Raw genomic sequence first — 18,248 nt, 5'->3', positions numbered from 1 at the left:
GCACCCACATGCACCCCGGTCCCTTTCTTTAAGGACGATATGTCAAAGGTACCCAAATCATTGTGGACTACTGGCCCCTATGACGTGGGCTGCATAAAAAGTATAGGGGGAGTACAAATAAAATTGAAAAAAGGTGCAATACTCCCCAGAGTAAAACAGTATCAAAAGAGGCAGATGAGGGTATATATGAAACCATAACGGCCCTTATAAATAATGGTATATTGGTCCCCTCAGAATCACCATGTAATACGGCTGTGTACCCAGTGCGCAAGGCTAAAGGAGGGTCTTGGCGCTTTATACAGGACCTCAGGCCCTTGAACAACATAGTAGAAGCGGAATATCCCGTAGCTGCAAACCCGGCCACAATATTGTGTGGCATTCCAGCAGAAGCATCACGATTTACAGTGATCGATCTTAAAAATGCTTTTTTCTCAATACCATTACACCCAGACTCACAAGATCTGACGAGCTTCACTTACAGAAACGCTAAGTGGAAGCACACCAGATTACCACAAGGGTATTGTGAATCACCTTCAATTTTCAACAGAGTGATACAGATGGATTTGGGTAACATTGAAGTAGAAAGCACAGTGTTGCAGTACGTGGATGACATAATAATTTGCAGTAAAAACGAAAAAACATGCAGAGAGGACTCATTAAAGATGTTGACAATATTGGCTGACAAAGGTTACAAGGTAGACATGGAAAAGATACAGTACTGTCAGGAACAGGTACTTTACATTGGTCAGCTTATATCCCAACATGGAAGAAAGATCGCACCACAAAGAGCACAAGCTATTTCGGCCACTCCAATGCCACAAACTGTAAGGGAACTGCAGCAGTTCCTGGGGCTCTGCAATTACTGTAGAGCTTGGGTATTTGATTACAGTTCATATATAGGACCCCTTCTTGAGGCGTTACGGGAAGCTAATAAAGGGGAGAACAAATTGGGGTGGACGAGGGAAATGAAAGAAGCTTTTGATGAATTAAAAGATGCAATATCAACTGCTCCGGTGCTGGCATCCCCAGACTATGAGCGGCGATTTTTTATATTTTCACATTGCGACTCAGCAGTAATGAAAGCCGTGTTGGCTCAAAAAACAAGCATGGGCTACAAACCAGTAGCATTTTACAGTGGCCACTTAGATCCTGTAATGTTAGGCCACTTCCCCTGCGAACAAGTTCTCGCCGCAGCCGCTTTTGCGGTGGAGAAAGCATCAACAATAACCATGGGGTGCCCGACTACACTATTTGTGGAACATGCACTTTTTGCAATATTGAATAAACCTAAATCCACCCTAACCACGCAAAGGGCATCAGGTTATGAGATCATTCTATCCAGAGCTGAACTGTCAATTGTTAGATGTAGCACGGTCAACCCTGCAAGGTTCTTAGCAGAAGTAATTGAGGAGGGAGACTATGCCCATGACTGTACTGAAACAACTGAAATGTACTCATGTACTAGAAAAGTTGAGGAAAACGCACTAGAGGGGGGTGAGCTGTTATTTATTGATGGGTCATCAACCATCGATCAGGGGGATGGTGTGAGGAGGACTGGGGCAGCAGTGGTGAAAATGATGGAGGTACAGGTGTGTGTGGCAGTGAAATGTGTACAATTACCACAGCATTACTCCGCTCAAGCAGCTGAACTGGTCGCACTGATCTTGGCGTTGAAGGAAAGCTTTGACAAACAAGTAACTATATATTCCGACAGCGCATATCTTACATCAACTGTCCACTCAGGGTTGTCGAAATGGAGAAGAAGAGGGTTTAGGAGAGCTGATGGCACCCCAGTGCAACATGCTCTCTTATTGGCTGAACTGATTGAAGTAATAAATGACCCCCAGGAACTAGCTTTAGTAAAATGCACCGCACACACCAATGGTGAAGATCACGTCTCAAAAGGGAATGCAGCAGCAGACGCACATGCGAAGTATGCTGCATACTTTGGTGAGATATGGAAACCCCCAGAGTCACAGAGAGGGAGAGGGAGGGGAATAGCAAAAGAGATGTTGTTAAGAGAAGGGTACACCCATCTCCCAGCCACACAGATTATGGAGCTACAAGCGGCTGCACCAATGGCCGAAAAGGAAATATGGGTAAAAAGAGGATGTACAATGTCCCCAACTGACGCACTATGGCGCCAGGGTGGCACTGGAAAGGTTGTAATACCATTGGCACTTTTGAACACTGCCCTGAGCCAACTACATCATCCAGCCCACACAGGCAAGGAAGTAATTGCAGCACGAATTAGGGAAGACTGGTTCTGCCCCGAGTTAAATTCGCATGTGTCGAATTTTATCAGTAACTGTATCACATGTCAACAGTTTACGGCCGGCCACACTCTAAAGGTGATAAGAGGTACTATACCCCGGCCAGAGGGACCTTTCCGGCATCTCCACATTGACTATGTTGATATGATCAATATATGTCAAGGAAATAGGTATATGATTGTAGTAGTATGCCCATTCTCTAGGTGGATTGAGGCAGGGCCCTGTTCACACCCAGATGCATTTAGAGCAGCCAAGTTCCTTGTGAGGGAGGTCTTCCCCAGGTGGGGAGTGTGCGAGGTGTTAAGGTCAGACAACGGCCCACATTTTGCAAACGAGATGTTTCAGCACATCACATCGCTGCTGAACATTAAACATAAATTTGCATGTGCATACCACCCACAGGCCAACGGTGTATGTGAACGCCTGAATGGCCTATTAAAGGAGGCAATTGCAAAGATACAGCAAACAACAAAGAAGAGTTGGTTATATTGTCTTCCATTAGCATTATTTGAGCTGAGGAATAGACCGACCACCACCTCACTCCCCATGAGGTGGTTACCGGACGTCAAATGCGCCTTCCCCTAATGCCAACGTCAAGAGCATTTACCGACCATGAAAGCTCTGTAAGTGTTCTGGGTGATGAAATGTACCAATATGTGTCTTCTTTGATTACTAGTGTAGTGTTTGTGTCTCAACAGCTCGAGCGCACACGGGGCGGGTCTAATAGAAGCCAACAAGAAGACGCGGATAAAGAACTGGAAAAGGAAGGACTGTGTAAGGTTGCTAAAGGTGACCACGTACTACTTCGCAACTTCAATAGGAGATGGAATGACCCACGCTTTACTGGTCCCCATCTGGTAGAGGAAGTATCAACAAGAGCAGTAAAGTTACAGGACAAGCGTGCCTGGAACCACCTACACGACGTAAAGATCTACAGACAACAGACCCGCCCCAGCGCCACCGACAGGTCCATTGAGAGAACAGCAACAACATCGACAACAGAAGAAGGAAGTTCTACCACAGCCAGCGGCCCAAGTATTCCCATCACTCCCCAGACTCCCCAGAGACAATAACTGAAGAAGAAAGGGGTGATCCCCATCCAGCCCACCCCATGATCACACGCTCAAAGAGTAAAACAACGCCCACCGGTTGAACCCAAACACCCCCTGCCCACCGTCCACTGACCCCTGTACCCATTACAGTAGTAACTGTACTAAAGGACATTGCCTCGCACAAATGCACATGTAAACACGTGAATGCTCTCTTTTCTTTTCTCTCGCACATGCAGGAACCGCGCATTATTGTATTGCTAAGAAGTAGATAACTAACAAATTCACTGCCCAGGAGTAGATGGTACCCTCAGACGATAATTACCCAGAAGAATTGTCACACCAATTTGTATATGAAATAAAAAGGCCAACGTACCTGAAAAGGAAAAGGGTACGAGTTTACTACACAGCGTTCCTTTTGGCCATAGAATATTCGATGCCCCACCTCCACCCATACTTACCTGCCCTAAGAGATAGATCGCTAAGAGTAGCGTGGGAACAGCTCTTCGCCTGGGCACTGAATGACTATTTGATAGGGAGAGCTTAACAACTAACATTAACCAGCATATTAAGAATTTTCAGGCGGGCAACTCTAACATCGCAAGAATTTGCTGCCGGACTGCAGCAAGGTAAGAGCAAAATGCCGGTGAAATTAGCATATGTAATAAAGGTAATAGGGGTTTTGATAATCACCGGGTTCGTAGCTGCCTCTGTATGGCAGTACAGCTATGCTACCAATATTATTGCTGTACCCAAACCTAACACACCCCCATCCCCAGCTGCAACAGGTGTTACGTCAGGTGATATTAGCAAAGTTGCGCACAAGCAGAATAGAGTACAACGCAGCACATACTCAGATAATAAAGGTATTGACAATTATATGCAAGATTCAGCACACGTCTCAAACAACATATGGTATCAACACATGACCCGCATTGGTAAGCAGACAACAGAAGACAGCTGCTACGTTTGCTCATTAATACCATACGCCATGAGCGCTTCTCGAACATTTGTTGCCACAAAAATAGACGAAAAAACGCCACGGTGCATAATATACTTGGCACTGTTCCAAACGGAAGGAAGATTTCAAGGAACAGTGGTGCATATGACGTGGAAAACACGAGACTCATACCCATACGAAAACAACTTCCTCAAGACTTATTTGAGTTACCACAAGAGCAGTTTACATGCTGAAGCATTTAGATACATAACAAGTGGTCCTGCAAAAGGAGAAACAAAGAAAGTAACACTGCAGTACTTATCATGTGATTGGTACGCCACTGAAGTCCCTGGTAAATTAGGATGCTGGGAGAGGCCACTGGTGACGATAACGGGGAAAGTGTACTTGGACAACAAATGGGAGATAGGATTGGTTGGCAGCAACATGGTAACAAAAGAAACTATTTCAACTATCGATGCACACAACCACAGATGTTGGACGACTTGGATCAAATACGTGCCCATGCTCACATGGATAGAAACGGATGAAGACCCGATAACAATACTGTCCTTGACTGCGCCTAAAGTATGCTACCAACATAAAGGAGAGGTGGACGTAGGATATAACACCAATTGTGGAAGCGTGACGGAGTTACCTGAGGGGGGAGCAGGAACAGCAGTGATAATGGACCATTACTGGGCCTGTGGAGGAAAGGCATATCACACGCTGCCCCCTCTGTGGAATGGTGTATGCACGATGGTGCACGTCAATGTACCATCGCTAGTGGTACCCCAGAAGCATGTGAATGTGGCAAACTTTCCCAAAATGGATGAAGGGGACAAGAGAAATAAGAGATCTGCACCGCCTCAGGGGGAGCCAGGAAACAGCACCAACGGCAATGATACTGTCCTAAACAGACGGAAAAGACAAGGGGAACCTCTGACAGGAAATTACCTATGGGGAAGGTCGGAAACGGCACTCACTTCAACCCCGCCAGAACACAGACTATTCAGCAGAGCAGCAATGTTCTTCTCCTCAATAATCCATCCGGGACTGCAGGCTTACGCAAACGCAAAATGGCTCCAGATAACTAGATGGGAACTCATGATGACCATCAATTCTACAGTAAACGGATTCAACGCAATAAAAGAAGAGCTTCGAACAATAAGGATGGTAGCACTGCAGAACAGATATGTATTGGACCTCCTCACTGCCATGGAAGGAGGAGTTTGCGCAAAGATAGGACAATCATGCTGCACATTCATTCCTGCCAACGATGCTGACAACGGTACATTGACAGAAGCAGTTTCACAACTGGCCCAGTTACACTCCAAAATGGTGGATGAAAGTAAGGGTGTGAAAAAGGATGAGAGCTGGTTTTCGATATTATGGTCTTGGATGCCATCTTGGCTGTCAGATGGACTGAAAATTATAGTTGGCTGTATTATTTTGGCTGGAGCTACCCTGATCATAATAAGATTTTGGAAAGCCCGGAAGGCACGCACCACTGACGAGTTGCTTGAAATGGTCGGTATGCACACACTGATGCCAGCAGATGACGGCCAACACACAGGCATAATAATACAAGAGAGAGAGAAATTGCACAACCAGATCATCACCAACCATCTGGACCCACCATCGGTGAAGGTCGAGAACCCAAGAAACCCCTGGAGTTACATAGGGAAGTGGGTATACTGTACTCCTGGAGGAGCCTGTGAGTATATGTATTGGTCATTTGAAGATCATGTTAACCATTATGGACATTTAGGAGGAATAACTAAAGTGTGGAGAGTAAGAGGAGATAACGAAAAGGATATGTTTGTGGTCGACAAGTCGACCAGAGGGGGGACTGAAGTGGGAAAATGGAAAAACAGACTCCCCTCTTTCCCCTCTCGCGCCTGGCCTAAAGGTTCACGGCCCAAGCACCCGCCACGAGAAGAGTTTGCCCATCTACCAGACGACCAGATACCCTGGTACAGGAACATACGGATGTGTCCATCTGCCTGCCCAGCAGCCCGCCCTGCCCATGCCGATGCCTGCGGCATGGATCAACTGGACTAAAACTATACGTCGTTAGAGATGCCATGACGACCTAGCCAACGGATAGCACACCTGTGCCAACATACACACTGGACACTCCCACACCAGTCTACATGAAGAATATACTCAGTGCTATGACGTAGGCGACAGACATACTCACGGACGTGCATCTTTATTATTTTCCACATAGGCTTTCAAAAATGCAGAAACGCAAGACGCACCATGAACTCATCTAAAGAGCTTGCTTACGCTTCTCCTACACTTAGGTGCCGTAATGAGAATTATAACAAAGACACGATACTGGTCATAAGACAATATGAGACTATAACCTAAAGCGCCTGTGCACCAGACGGTTCCACCTATATACTAGGCCTAAGTAGGCCGCAAGCAAGAGCTCCCGTGGACGATTAACAGAACAAGAGTCAGGTTGCTGATCCTGCAGAATGAGCCTGGCGAAAGCAGACAGCCAAGGTCGTAATGTTGCAAACCCACAATCCAAAAGCAGACCATCAAGGGCACGATGTTGCAACCTCGCACGCCGCGCACCAACATCAAAGTCGCACCTGCAATTAAACCAGGCACACAGTGGAAAAACAATATTAATTGTGCAGAATTCTGCCTCAAACACAGTCCCATCCCACGTGACCAAGCCGAACCTGACGAGATGCCAAACCCAGGAGGAAGGAGGCGTTTGGATCCCTCGTTACAAGACACAGGCAGATACACTTGAAAGGATCAATGGACATCTGCAACGGTGGGAGTAGTCGGCCGTCCAGCTCATGAATAAGTCTTCACATTGTCTGCATGTACCAATAGTGAAACATTGTTGCAAATTTCAGGTACACCGAGAGCTGGGAACAGCGATGGTCCCAGGCTGGGAAGCTCACGGGCGCACCAATCAGAACATGGGGCTCTTATCACTGACGCCATTAACATCAACCAATCATTAGGAGTCTTCATGTAACAATTCTCATGTATCTAATTGTAGGGACAACCCAGATATATCACCTGACTAACCCTCGGCCACTCATATTATTCTCTATACGTATGCTATACTAACCCTACCACTCGAGCAACCAATTAAGAGTGGCGATAGGTTTTTTGTTAATTTTCTAAAGTGACGCAGGTAGCGCGTCATACTACAGTAAAAAGGGCCTGCGAGCCCCACGATTGTGTGTGTGTCAGGTCAGACGCGTATGATCCTTGACCCATCCCTGCCATTTGTGTTTAATAAACAGCAGAGTCACATTGCTTCTTGTGTGTGTCTCATACTCTATCTCCTTTGGGATATACGGGAGGAGTTGGGGCCTCCCTGCCCGGAGGCCTGCGGACGGCCCGGCCGACCACGGCAGAATTTCCCCCCGACAGGAGTAACTCCATTGGGTACATTCCTGGCAGGGCCATAAAGGAACTAGAGACCCTGTGTCCAACACGGCACATCCACACTGTCTGGTGCTGTATAGAGAAGGGTACACAATTGGCTACAGCTTCTTCTCCCTGCAACTGTACTCATCATTGGCATCAGTAAGCACCAACCCTCTGTAATTGCCTATTTCTACATGTCAAGGTACATTCCTTGTCCTCTACTGTTTTCCTAGCTCCATGTTCTTGTATTACCCCTTCACCCACTTAACCACTCGGTCTCTACTCTTCACTTGGGGTCTGTAGACACTCCCCTCATTGTTTCTGTGCCACTTATCTCTCCCTCCTCTTCTCACTCTATCATTATCCTTCTCCTCTCTCACGACAAAACTGGACATTCACCCTAAACCTTCTCCAATCACACCTACCCCTTTTGTTTATATAAATAGGAATCCCCAATTCCCTCCACCTCTTCCCGCCTCTCCCCCACCAAACCTATTCTGATACCATGGAATGCCCAATCGATCTGTGACACCCAATCACTCTTTGTCAAAACCTAGTTTCTTACATATCACTCTGACTCTCACCAGCTTCATCTTCGGCTTATAACTGGCACTGAAACAAAGTTCCTCCACTACCTTTTCTAACTCCTCTTGCCATTCTAAGAATGTATGTGGTATTGGTCTTATGATCAAATAACCAGGTGTATCTTCCCCACTGCCCTCTGTAAATGTAACCCATCTTCTCTTCAACATATTTCTCTTCTTTTCATATCCAGACACCTCACTTCAATCCTCATCTATGGCTTCTCTGAAACTCTCAGTACCAAATTTCTTCCAGCTGAAGACCAAGTCATACTCACAAGAGACCTCAGACCCACCAACATGACCAAGGCCTACAAAACCCATCTCCAATCCAACTCTTTGACCATTTTCTCCCACAACCTGCTGACCCACAACCATGGCAACTCAGTCAATCTCATGTTCTCCTCACTCAGCCCCCCATTACTTTATCTCCCTCTGACCACACTCTTCTACATTTCAATGTCACTGTTCCTCCACAAGTCTCCCTCCCCCTTCCTTTTAAAATCACTAAGCAAAAATTCAAACAAAACCTTATGATCTTCTATCTAGCTCAACGAATGGACTTCACTTAAAGCTCTTTCTCCACCTCTTTTCAACGCTGGCATTTCAGCACCACTAGCTCTGTTTGAGTATCATAATTCGACTCATTCCTTAAGTTTCCTGGTCCATACCCCCAACCATAGATCTCCCAAGAGACCAAGCTCTAAGGACATCTATTCACCTTTACCTTCACTGCTTGTACAAATCCCACTTCCTGTCTCTCCTTGCCTCCTACAATAAATTGCTACTTTTTCTCACTACTGCGAATCACTCAGTCAAGTACAACTATTGCACTGACGTGAACCCCTCCAACTGCACCAATACTGACAGGTTTTGAATGACCCTCCAGGCAATGGTTGCCTCTCTCAACTGCACTTCTTCTTATCTCAAGTGATTATTTTGTCAGATAGCTCTACCCCAAAATTGCAAAGTTAGCGAACACCCTGTAGGCCCTCATCCCTCGCTATCCCCCGTTCCTCTCTCTGCCATTCTAATATCACCATTTCCTCACCTTTAGACTTCCAACAAGCCACCCCGTAGAGCTGACACCTATCCGTTTGGATAACAAACCCTCCTGTGCAGCTGCTGACACATTTTCACTACAAGAAGTCAAGAAACATGCACTTCTGACCTACTGCTACGTCTCCCTATCTACAACCTGTCATTTAGCTCCCGCTTCTCACTTTGGTCGAATGGTAATGTCCCTCTAGAGCCAGAAGAAGGATGAATTTGGGGTGTGGCTTTCTGCATGACCTAAGACTAGGAGGCAAGGCCTATGGCTAGAACTAATGTTGCTTGCCAATCCTCCTGGCATGAATCTAAAATAACTAGACACACCTGTGACTTTTCCTTTGCTTCTCCATATTGGCACGAATACCAGCCAGCTTCCAGGGGAAGCAGGAGGTTCCCTGACCTCAGGAAGAGTGGCCACTTTCTCCCACTTTCCTGAGAAATATATGTCACAAGTTATACAGTATGGCGACAATCCCCACCCCCGTGTATTTGCTACCAGATATTGGAAAGCTAGTAGTCAATTAAAACTGCATTTTAGTGTTCACTGCTGGCCTGCTTTACAATTCATGTTTGTGTTTTCCTTTGCATGAATTTGTGAACCTATGTTATTCTCAGTCATGATGTCTGAATAATTCTCTACACAATCATCTGTTTCTTCATATTTGCCATCACAGTGGATTATTAGTTTTTCACGAAAATTCATCATTTGGTAACTGCAGAATTTAGTTATGATATTTTCATTTTGTTTCAGTCCAATGAAGATATATTTGAAGAAACACAGAGAGGTGTTAACTCTGGTGAAGACAAAGACGGGGGAGTAAAAAGTATCATCAAGATGAGCGTCCCTTGGATTAGTAGAATGCCACAAGCGGCTGCTAATCTACCGCTGAGGTTTGGCAGATCATTCCTGGACGAAAGGAACATCAATGCTGCTGCTTATTTACCTCTGAGATACGCAAGAGCTTTCGAAGAAAGAATCCCTAAAAGTGTCCCAAATTTACCACAGAGATTTGGACGATACCTTTCCAGTAAACGCGCCATCCAGCCACTCGCCAACTTGCCGCAGAGATTTGGTAGAGCACCATCTGTGGGAAAGTTTATGCCGTCTTTAGCAAACTTGCCGCAGAGATTTGGGAGATCAATGTCTCTTCAGAAATTGGGAAACCTCATCTTTAGCCGCCCACTTGAAAGCCAAGAATCTGGCTACAGTGAAAACAGGTGAGTGGAATTAACGAGAGACACGCTGAAAACTCCACACCACTCAGAGTATATTTCACTGCGCCAAAAGCAACATTGTATTTCCTGTAACTATAATGATTTGCATTCGCGACTCAGCGATTGTGACTCCGCAGTTATGGCTAAGCTTGACACTCTGTAGAAAGAAGAATTTTTCAGAAACTTATACCCTTTGTGTCCTTTAACAAAACTGAACAAAACATTCTCTGAAAATATAGACCAGACCTTGATTATTTTGGGAAAGTTTGGTAGTGTTACGTCTCGAGGGAAGTGAGGTGAAATGTATTGAGGGGTTCTCAAAGATTTCCCAGGCAAACACCCATGGGACATTTGTGCTCTGCACTACAGCAAAAGTGGCTGAGTGGATTTAAACCAAACCTGCATGAGAAGCTACAGACTGGTTCAACTGACAAACTTCACTTGCCTGGTCAATATGTGTCTAGTGTTCTTTTCTAAAATGACCCAAAGCATAGCTGCAAATGGCCAACATCGAGTTAAAGATATGTGTAGCTCTCAGACCGAACCTCAATCGCATGCCACAATAAGTGAATCAGAAAGGCTGATTTCGATCCGCCCATCAGTCTGCAGAACTGCCTTCTAATCCTACACCATACCTTGAGGCCCCTTGCAAACGTTTTTGAGCCCACACCCTCGGTAAGGGGTCCACTGGGTAAAGCTGCATAGACCGATTGTCATATTCAGTCTTTTAGAGAAGACCATGGCGTGGCTGAGTGGACTAACACCATGGCCCCAGGCTAAGTCTCCTTCTCATGTCATGCCCAGTGGGCATTGTAGGTCTCATTGTGGTGGCTCAGCATAGTGTCCACTGGGAATATTGGGTCTCTTGTGGTGATTGGGAATGAACAAAGGCCAGAACCTGGCAAAGTGTCCAGTGGGAATGGTCTGTGGCCATGAACAGGGGACACTTTGGGATCTTGTAGGTTCCGACAGTGTAGACCGAGCATGGCCACATTATGCACTGTGGGTCTGTTAGTGCATATAATTCAACACCACCCTCTGGAAAAAGAAAACATGTGTACTATTATGGTTCACACTCAGTAATTAAAAAAAAATGAAAACATTTTATTTGAAGGGCTCTTAAGGATGTATTGCAAAAAAACACAAATGCACTCATGGTTACCAAGGCAACTGTGTCTCAGCCACCGCACTGCACTGCTCATGACTTCATGCGATATGTTACAGATAATTTGCACATACCTGAAGTTCCCACATAACATACGGAGCAAACAGAGCTAATGACACTCTATAGTACACAGAAGTTTTACAATATTGTCCTCCCTTTCTGACAAGTGGTCTGTCAATAATTATGATTTGCTCCTGTAAAATGTTGGTGCCTCCTGCCCAGAAATGACTTGTAGCGGAAGGCTACCTTACAACAACCTTCCCCTCTTCAGCCCCTCTTTGCCACTTATCGAGGGCTGAGAAGCCCATTGGGCAGTAGTGCCAGCATAAATACAACAAATACAACAAAATACAAAAACAAACTATAATCGCTCTTTGATGTCCTTAATATTATCTTTGGTATAATGAGCACTGAGCAACCCATTGGGTAGCAGCGCCAGCATAAGTAGACTGCAAATATAACAACAATAATCAAAAAGAAATCTGACTGTGTTTTTGTGTCAAGCTTGACAGATAACATCAAAAGAAATCTGTTAACTACATTTAATTTCATGTTACCCAGCAAGCCTAGTAAATAAAAGTGTCTGTTTCGTTTTGCCCTTGGAAAACATGTCAGGATAATACAAACTGGGGCTCAAACTGTTTGCTTCATTCCCGATTTTCTAAGCAGCAAAATGTGTGCTTGACTAATTTGCTCTGCTTTTTTTGCACAAGTGCAAAGCTTTGATAATTTGGCCCATACTTGCTGTGCAAGCCACTTTTTTACTTGAAAACTCCCCAATTGCCCAAAACACCTTTTGACAAATATTGTGCCTCACATCATCAAACTGGACGTTTAAATATGGATCCTGGAAGGCTTTAATATATGGCCCGACATTTCATCTGATGAAAGGGTAGCAAGTCATTGCATTATTATAACCCTGCCGGTCCAGTAATAAAGTGCTGGTATTTACATATACCAGCACTTTACCGGACCAGCAGAGTACAAATATGCCAGTGGGGGTAACCAGACTCACCTCCAGCCAAGAGCTGGAGGTAACTCGGGCCCCCACCAGCATAAAAAAGCTGGTATTTTGGGAACCGTTATTTCTGGTGCTGAAAATAACAGCAGATCCCCCCATGGGAGTCCATGGAATTGGGGTTTGCCACCCTTTCCGCCACCTGTAATATCCCGGTAAAACCTGGATATCAGGCAGCGGAAACAGTAGGTACGTTTGCGGGTATCCTGGCAGATTCTCTACCAGGATACGGTCAAACTTATAATGAGGCCCATTGTCAGGAGTCAGACCTTTCTCAGTAGCTGCGACTGGCCGGTCGAACACTTCCTACCTTGGATATTGTGCAATAGAATATCACTTGACTTTTTGTACACTGTTAGCGTCAGGTCAGGCCTGCCAGGAGTACCATGCCCCTGCCAGCAGACTCGTAGTTTGGTGGTCCAGAAAGGGTGCGAGTATGTCGCTAGCGACACCCTTATTTCTGTACCACTAAACTTATGATGAAGGCAATTGTTTCATTCTATCAAATACAAGCACACTGGAAAGGGACGCTGGCCAAACAGGAAGCTCAGAATGTGGGCGGAATTCTCTGGTATAAGCCCACGTTCCAGGCAGCCGGAGTGCTGCTGGGCAGCGCCCTGTTCCCTTCCCTGCTCCTCATTCCCATGCCGGCTCCTTTGTCACCCCTCACCACCGGTGTAGTTCATTTGCAGGTGCAAGGGGGTGTTAAAATTAAACAAAAACAAATCTTACCTCTCAGTGCAGTGCTCAGCTCCATTTTCAGAGTAACTTTCCTTGTTGATAATGTCACGGTCATCATCACAGAAAGTGGACTTCAAAAATGTATCACAGTGCTGCACCCCAAGGTAAGATTTCTTATTTCTTAAGTTATACACACCCTTAGCACCTACGCTGGATCTACATGGGTGCTAATGGTGATTTAGCCCTTGGGGGTGGGCCGACCACTGCCGACAGCAGCCTGCCACCCACATTAAGTGACCTTCGCTTCACTTGGGCTTTAACTTGGGTGGCGAGGCATTACCTGCAGGATCGCCCTCCCCCTCAGGTTACGTTGCCTCAATTTTAGCTCTTGCTGCAATGCCCGCATGTTATTTATTATATATATTTTATTTAGGACATTTCTAAAGCACATACCTTACCAAAATTGATTATCCGTGCGCTGAACAATATAAAACAATTTCATAAAACAATACACAATATATTTAAAAACTACATTATAAGAGTAGCCTAACAATGATTCACCACCTTTTAATAAAATATAGCACCACTATTACATTAGCTACAAATCAATGAGTAATGTAATATACAATCCTATGTTATACTTTCTCACACATCATGTTCCATAAAGAGCAAGCAGTTGAAGTAAATCCATGAATCAATTCTTCATTTGGGAATTGGGTGTGTTTTAAAAAGTATCCTAAATACAACAAAGGAAGGAGCAGCGCAGAGCAATGGGAAGATTGTTCCAAAAATAGGGGCTGTACTTGAAAAAGCCCTTTTCTGAGTTTGATATTGTGTTTGCTTTAGGAGCTGTTAAGATCAACCTCGTCTCGATTACGAGAACTCAAGTTCCTTCCACGAGAATGATGTTTAGATACTAAACACGACAGAACACCTGCTCTGAAAGCGTTCAAAATTGCTCATCCTAATTGAGATTAGGTATTTCAAAAGGAGGGAAACACAAGCAAACTGCCTGGCTCCTGTAATAGTTTTGGCTGCAGAATTTAAAAAAAAAACACTTGCAGTGGCCCTAAAATGCAGCTCGAATCACCAGCGAATAAGGTATTTCCCCCCTGTCATTCTGAGACCACCCCAGGGCGTGTAGTAAGGAGCGAAAGGAAGAAGGTAGAATGTAGTCCCTAAAGGTATGCAGGAGGGAGAGTGGCCAATGGGCTGGCTACCTTTCGTGAATACATGAAGCCTCATAGACAGTTTGGTAACATCAGTAATACCCAGGTAATCTGTGCCAAAGAATACAAATTCCCTTGTAGCATTATTACATTGTAAATGGGCTGCATCCATCCATTCTTCAACAGCCTTCAGGCAACATCCAGGCAAAGAACATCGTCCAATGATGACACTGATACATACAGTGCCTGATTCATGGAATTATTTGCGTGAAAAACGCAGATTTGCGCGCCTTCGTTTCTGCCCGAAAATCCCCATACTTCAAACAGGGATTTTCGGGCAGAAATGCGCGCAAATCTGTGTTTTTCACCAAATAATTCCATGAATCAGTCTGACAATGTTTGATCATTGGACATTCTTCAGCTTTTACAAACTCGTATAGTCTGCCTATTGTTTAGCATGTCAGACAGCTTGCGCGCGCTGGCTGCATGCTGCCACCATTACTCACTGCACTCTGCTGCCCATCCATTGTATTGTGCACCTCTCTGGGTGCACACACTGCACATGTCTATAGCCTGGGACTATCAAGGACGCAGCCGCTCTCTGCAGCTTCCCCTGCAACTCTGGCACCCTCCTCCTCTTGAATGTCTACTGCCAGGGCTCAAGTCCTAAAAGTTAAAGCCGGGGGACTCATCAACAAACGCAATGGGATTGACGTTGCCAGAAAATAGCATATCAAGGTGAAATATGAACATTTCATTAAATTGGCTTTGCATAACCACCCAAATTGAACAGGACGAATGGTGTTTGCCTTTCATAAAATCAACACACACACACAACCAAGACAGGATATTTTCTTTTAATAGTGTTTTTGAAAACCTTAAAAGGTGTGCATTTTTAAAACTCCAAGATCCAATGCAACTGTATTCCCTGGGACTTCCAGTAGCGAAATTGGATATTTCACCTTTAGTTGTTTGTCAGTTTTCATCAGGTTATATAGTGCAGTGGTGTGGTTTCTGGACTACAAACCTGACAACTGCGGTTTGATCACTGAGGTCGGCTTTAATTCATGAATTCAAAGAGGACATCCAATGTTTCCCTTTTAGCTGGGAAGGGGGGGGGGGACTGAGTCCACCCTCTGATTAAAGTGATCCCTGTCTACTGCACATCAGCACATGCCTTCGCGTTGAAATCACGGTTACGTCATTAGTTTACAGTAATGCTTCGGCAATGTTTACAGTAAGAAAAACTGAGACCGTGATCCAACCGCCTCTGTTAGTCCCGTGTAAATAAAATCACAAAAGGGTGAGTTTTGAATTGATACAGTTATTGGACTAACTGAAAACATTGTGCTGTGGTGGAATAGTGCATTCACTTTAGAAATCACAAAGACGTTCATCCGTGGGTATATTGAATATGGAGAAACTGTTACAAGAGTTACACCCAACACTGGCATGCATGAAAAGTAGTGTTGTGGAGATAGTGGATTTGAAAATATGTATATTCCTGGTCATGTTAAAAATGTTGCAGAGTGCGGGTTTAAAACGCCAGAGGAAGCGTGTGTTAAAGTGTATTCATTTCACAGCTACAATTACATTGCTGAAAAACCCTTCACCAAATAAAAGAACATTTTGAAATGTTTTCTCACTGCTTTCTCTGAAGGCCACTTTGCAAAATGGGCCTTGCACATTGGAAACCCCTTTACACATTGAAAGGGGGGTTAATGTTAGCTTAATAGACCTGGATGTTGGGCCATACTCTGTGTTATGGGCACATGAACCCTGTTAAACAATCTTGCTGTGCGCAGGCATTTAACTCAGTCTTCAGGGCGCATAGAACCCAGTACAGACCTGTGTCCATGTCTATAAAGATTAAGGGCCCGAATCATCTTTAAACACGTTGCAAAGTGACTTTGCACTGCCAACAAACACCCTCATTCACAGAGCGGTGCGAAGTCTATTTTTACAGTGCAAAGTGACCTTGCACCACTTTTCCACCTTGCAAAGTCACTTTGCACTGCAAAAATACACTCTGCACCACTCTGTGAATCAGGCTGTTTGTTGGCAGTGCAAAGTCAGTAAGCATCACGCTAAAAGATACATGAATCGGGCCCAATGTATCACATTAGCGCCTTGAAACACTTGTGTATAGGCGCGTTATAAATGCCATATCGTATCATATCACATCAAGGCCCTCATTACAAGTCAGTCATTCCAAGGTGAGTGGGGCGGTAATTCCCCATTCACCATTTGCCCTTCCCCGTTCCCATTTTTGCTCCATAGGGCATAATGGGGATGGGGAAGGCGCTAATTACGGCACCGTAAATTACGGTGCCGTAATTAGCACCAAGGTCGCTTAGCGCCATGGACTTTAACGCCTGCAAAAAGCAGGCATTAAAGTGTGAATCAGGCGTTAAGGGGTAACGGCGGCGACGGCGCCGTTAAACCCTTAACGCCTGACTTGTAATGAGGGCCCAAATGTCTCTGAAGATATTTTTTCTTGTTTTTGCTTCGAAATCTGCAGTTCCTCAGAGAACGATACAGTCCTTTCTTATTTGGGCCTGATTCACAGAGCGTTTTCCTATGGCATTGCGCCATTATAAAACACTTCCATGAATCAGGGCCAACATGTTTGACATGGTTGGACCAATCCATAAACAAGCTACAAAGGTTTGAACATTAACGTTTAAGAAAGTAGTTTCAACAACAAAACATGTATTCCCGCTTACGTGGGTCACTTTTTAAGTGTTTGCCTGCAAGAAAGTGAATTGCATAACGTGACTTTGCACTCAGTGACAGACCACGTGGGGGAATTCTGAAATTTCTTTCTTTCGTTTCTTTTCTTTCAGGATGCTAGATTTAGACAACGCCACTGATGAAGAAGCAAAAGAAGGTGCAGCAAATCCAAACAACTGGAACCAGAACCACAACCCAATGCTGATGTGACGGGCGCCAGCTCAACTGCCTGCCATGGGAAGAACACACCTGTGCTCTCTCACATTGATTACACTGGCAATCATGTCGACAATTCATGCACTCATATATTTGTTTCAGTTTTCTAATTGGAGAGCATGGTTTGCTGCACTTTGCACTTGATTTCCCCGAGTTGTGTCAACCCATTTTAAGTGATTTGCTGTACCTTTGAAAGTTTTGGTCAAAATACAAAGCATGCTGCAAGCAGTTTTGAATAGTTAACAATTTTAACGTGCACAGGAAGTCTCATGAAAGCAAGAATTTAAATATTTAGGTATTTTCTTTGGTCTGTCACAGAACTTGACAAATGGGTGCCTCATGAATAAAATGTTAACCAAACGTGTTTGTGTCACAATGTATCTATGAACTGTTCCTAGAGGACCACAACCATGATGGAAAGTGCAATTTAATAAGCATTGACAAATCAAAGCCAGCATTGGCTTTTCTCTATTCATTTTCCCAGCATTCACCATCTCATCTGCAAGCTCTAGCCATTATATGCCCAGGCACTACTATTGCATGCTTTGGTAGTAACATCATAATGCAGGAATTGCATTGAAATACCAGCTATTGCCGTCAATGCCTAGGTATTCACACCATTGTCATGAAAGGTTCACATACTCATACCATTGTTAGGGATTGCTACCTAGTACCCAGGTGCTCATATATTTGATGATTTATTGTAAAGCTGGAATGCAATGTGGAGGAGGAAGAAAGGAAAACAGGGCA

At 44.7% G+C, this 18,248-nt stretch overlaps 1 protein-coding gene across 1 annotated transcript in view; it reads left to right on the top strand.

Moving 5' to 3' along the window:
- NPVF (neuropeptide VF precursor) overlaps positions 1-17,851 on the top strand; it is a 116,878-nt gene extending 99,027 nt beyond the window's left edge. Inside the window, exons 2-3 of the mRNA XM_069646747.1 lie at positions 10,053-10,519; positions 17,396-17,851. Coding sequence (XP_069502848.1) covers positions 10,053-10,519; positions 17,396-17,492 — 564 coding nt within the window. The 3' untranslated portion in view covers positions 17,493-17,851. The remainder of the gene's footprint in view (positions 1-10,052; positions 10,520-17,395) is intronic.
- The last annotated feature ends 397 nt before the right edge of the window (positions 17,852-18,248 follow it).

This window comes from Ambystoma mexicanum, chromosome 2q, assembly GCF_040938575.1.
Source record: "Ambystoma mexicanum isolate Mex_15411 chromosome 2q, UKY_AmexF1_1, whole genome shotgun sequence".
Taxonomy (NCBI): Eukaryota; Metazoa; Chordata; class Amphibia; order Caudata; family Ambystomatidae; genus Ambystoma; species Ambystoma mexicanum.
The sequence above is the reverse complement of the archived record's forward strand: the minus strand, read 5'-3'. Positions and strand labels throughout refer to the sequence as shown.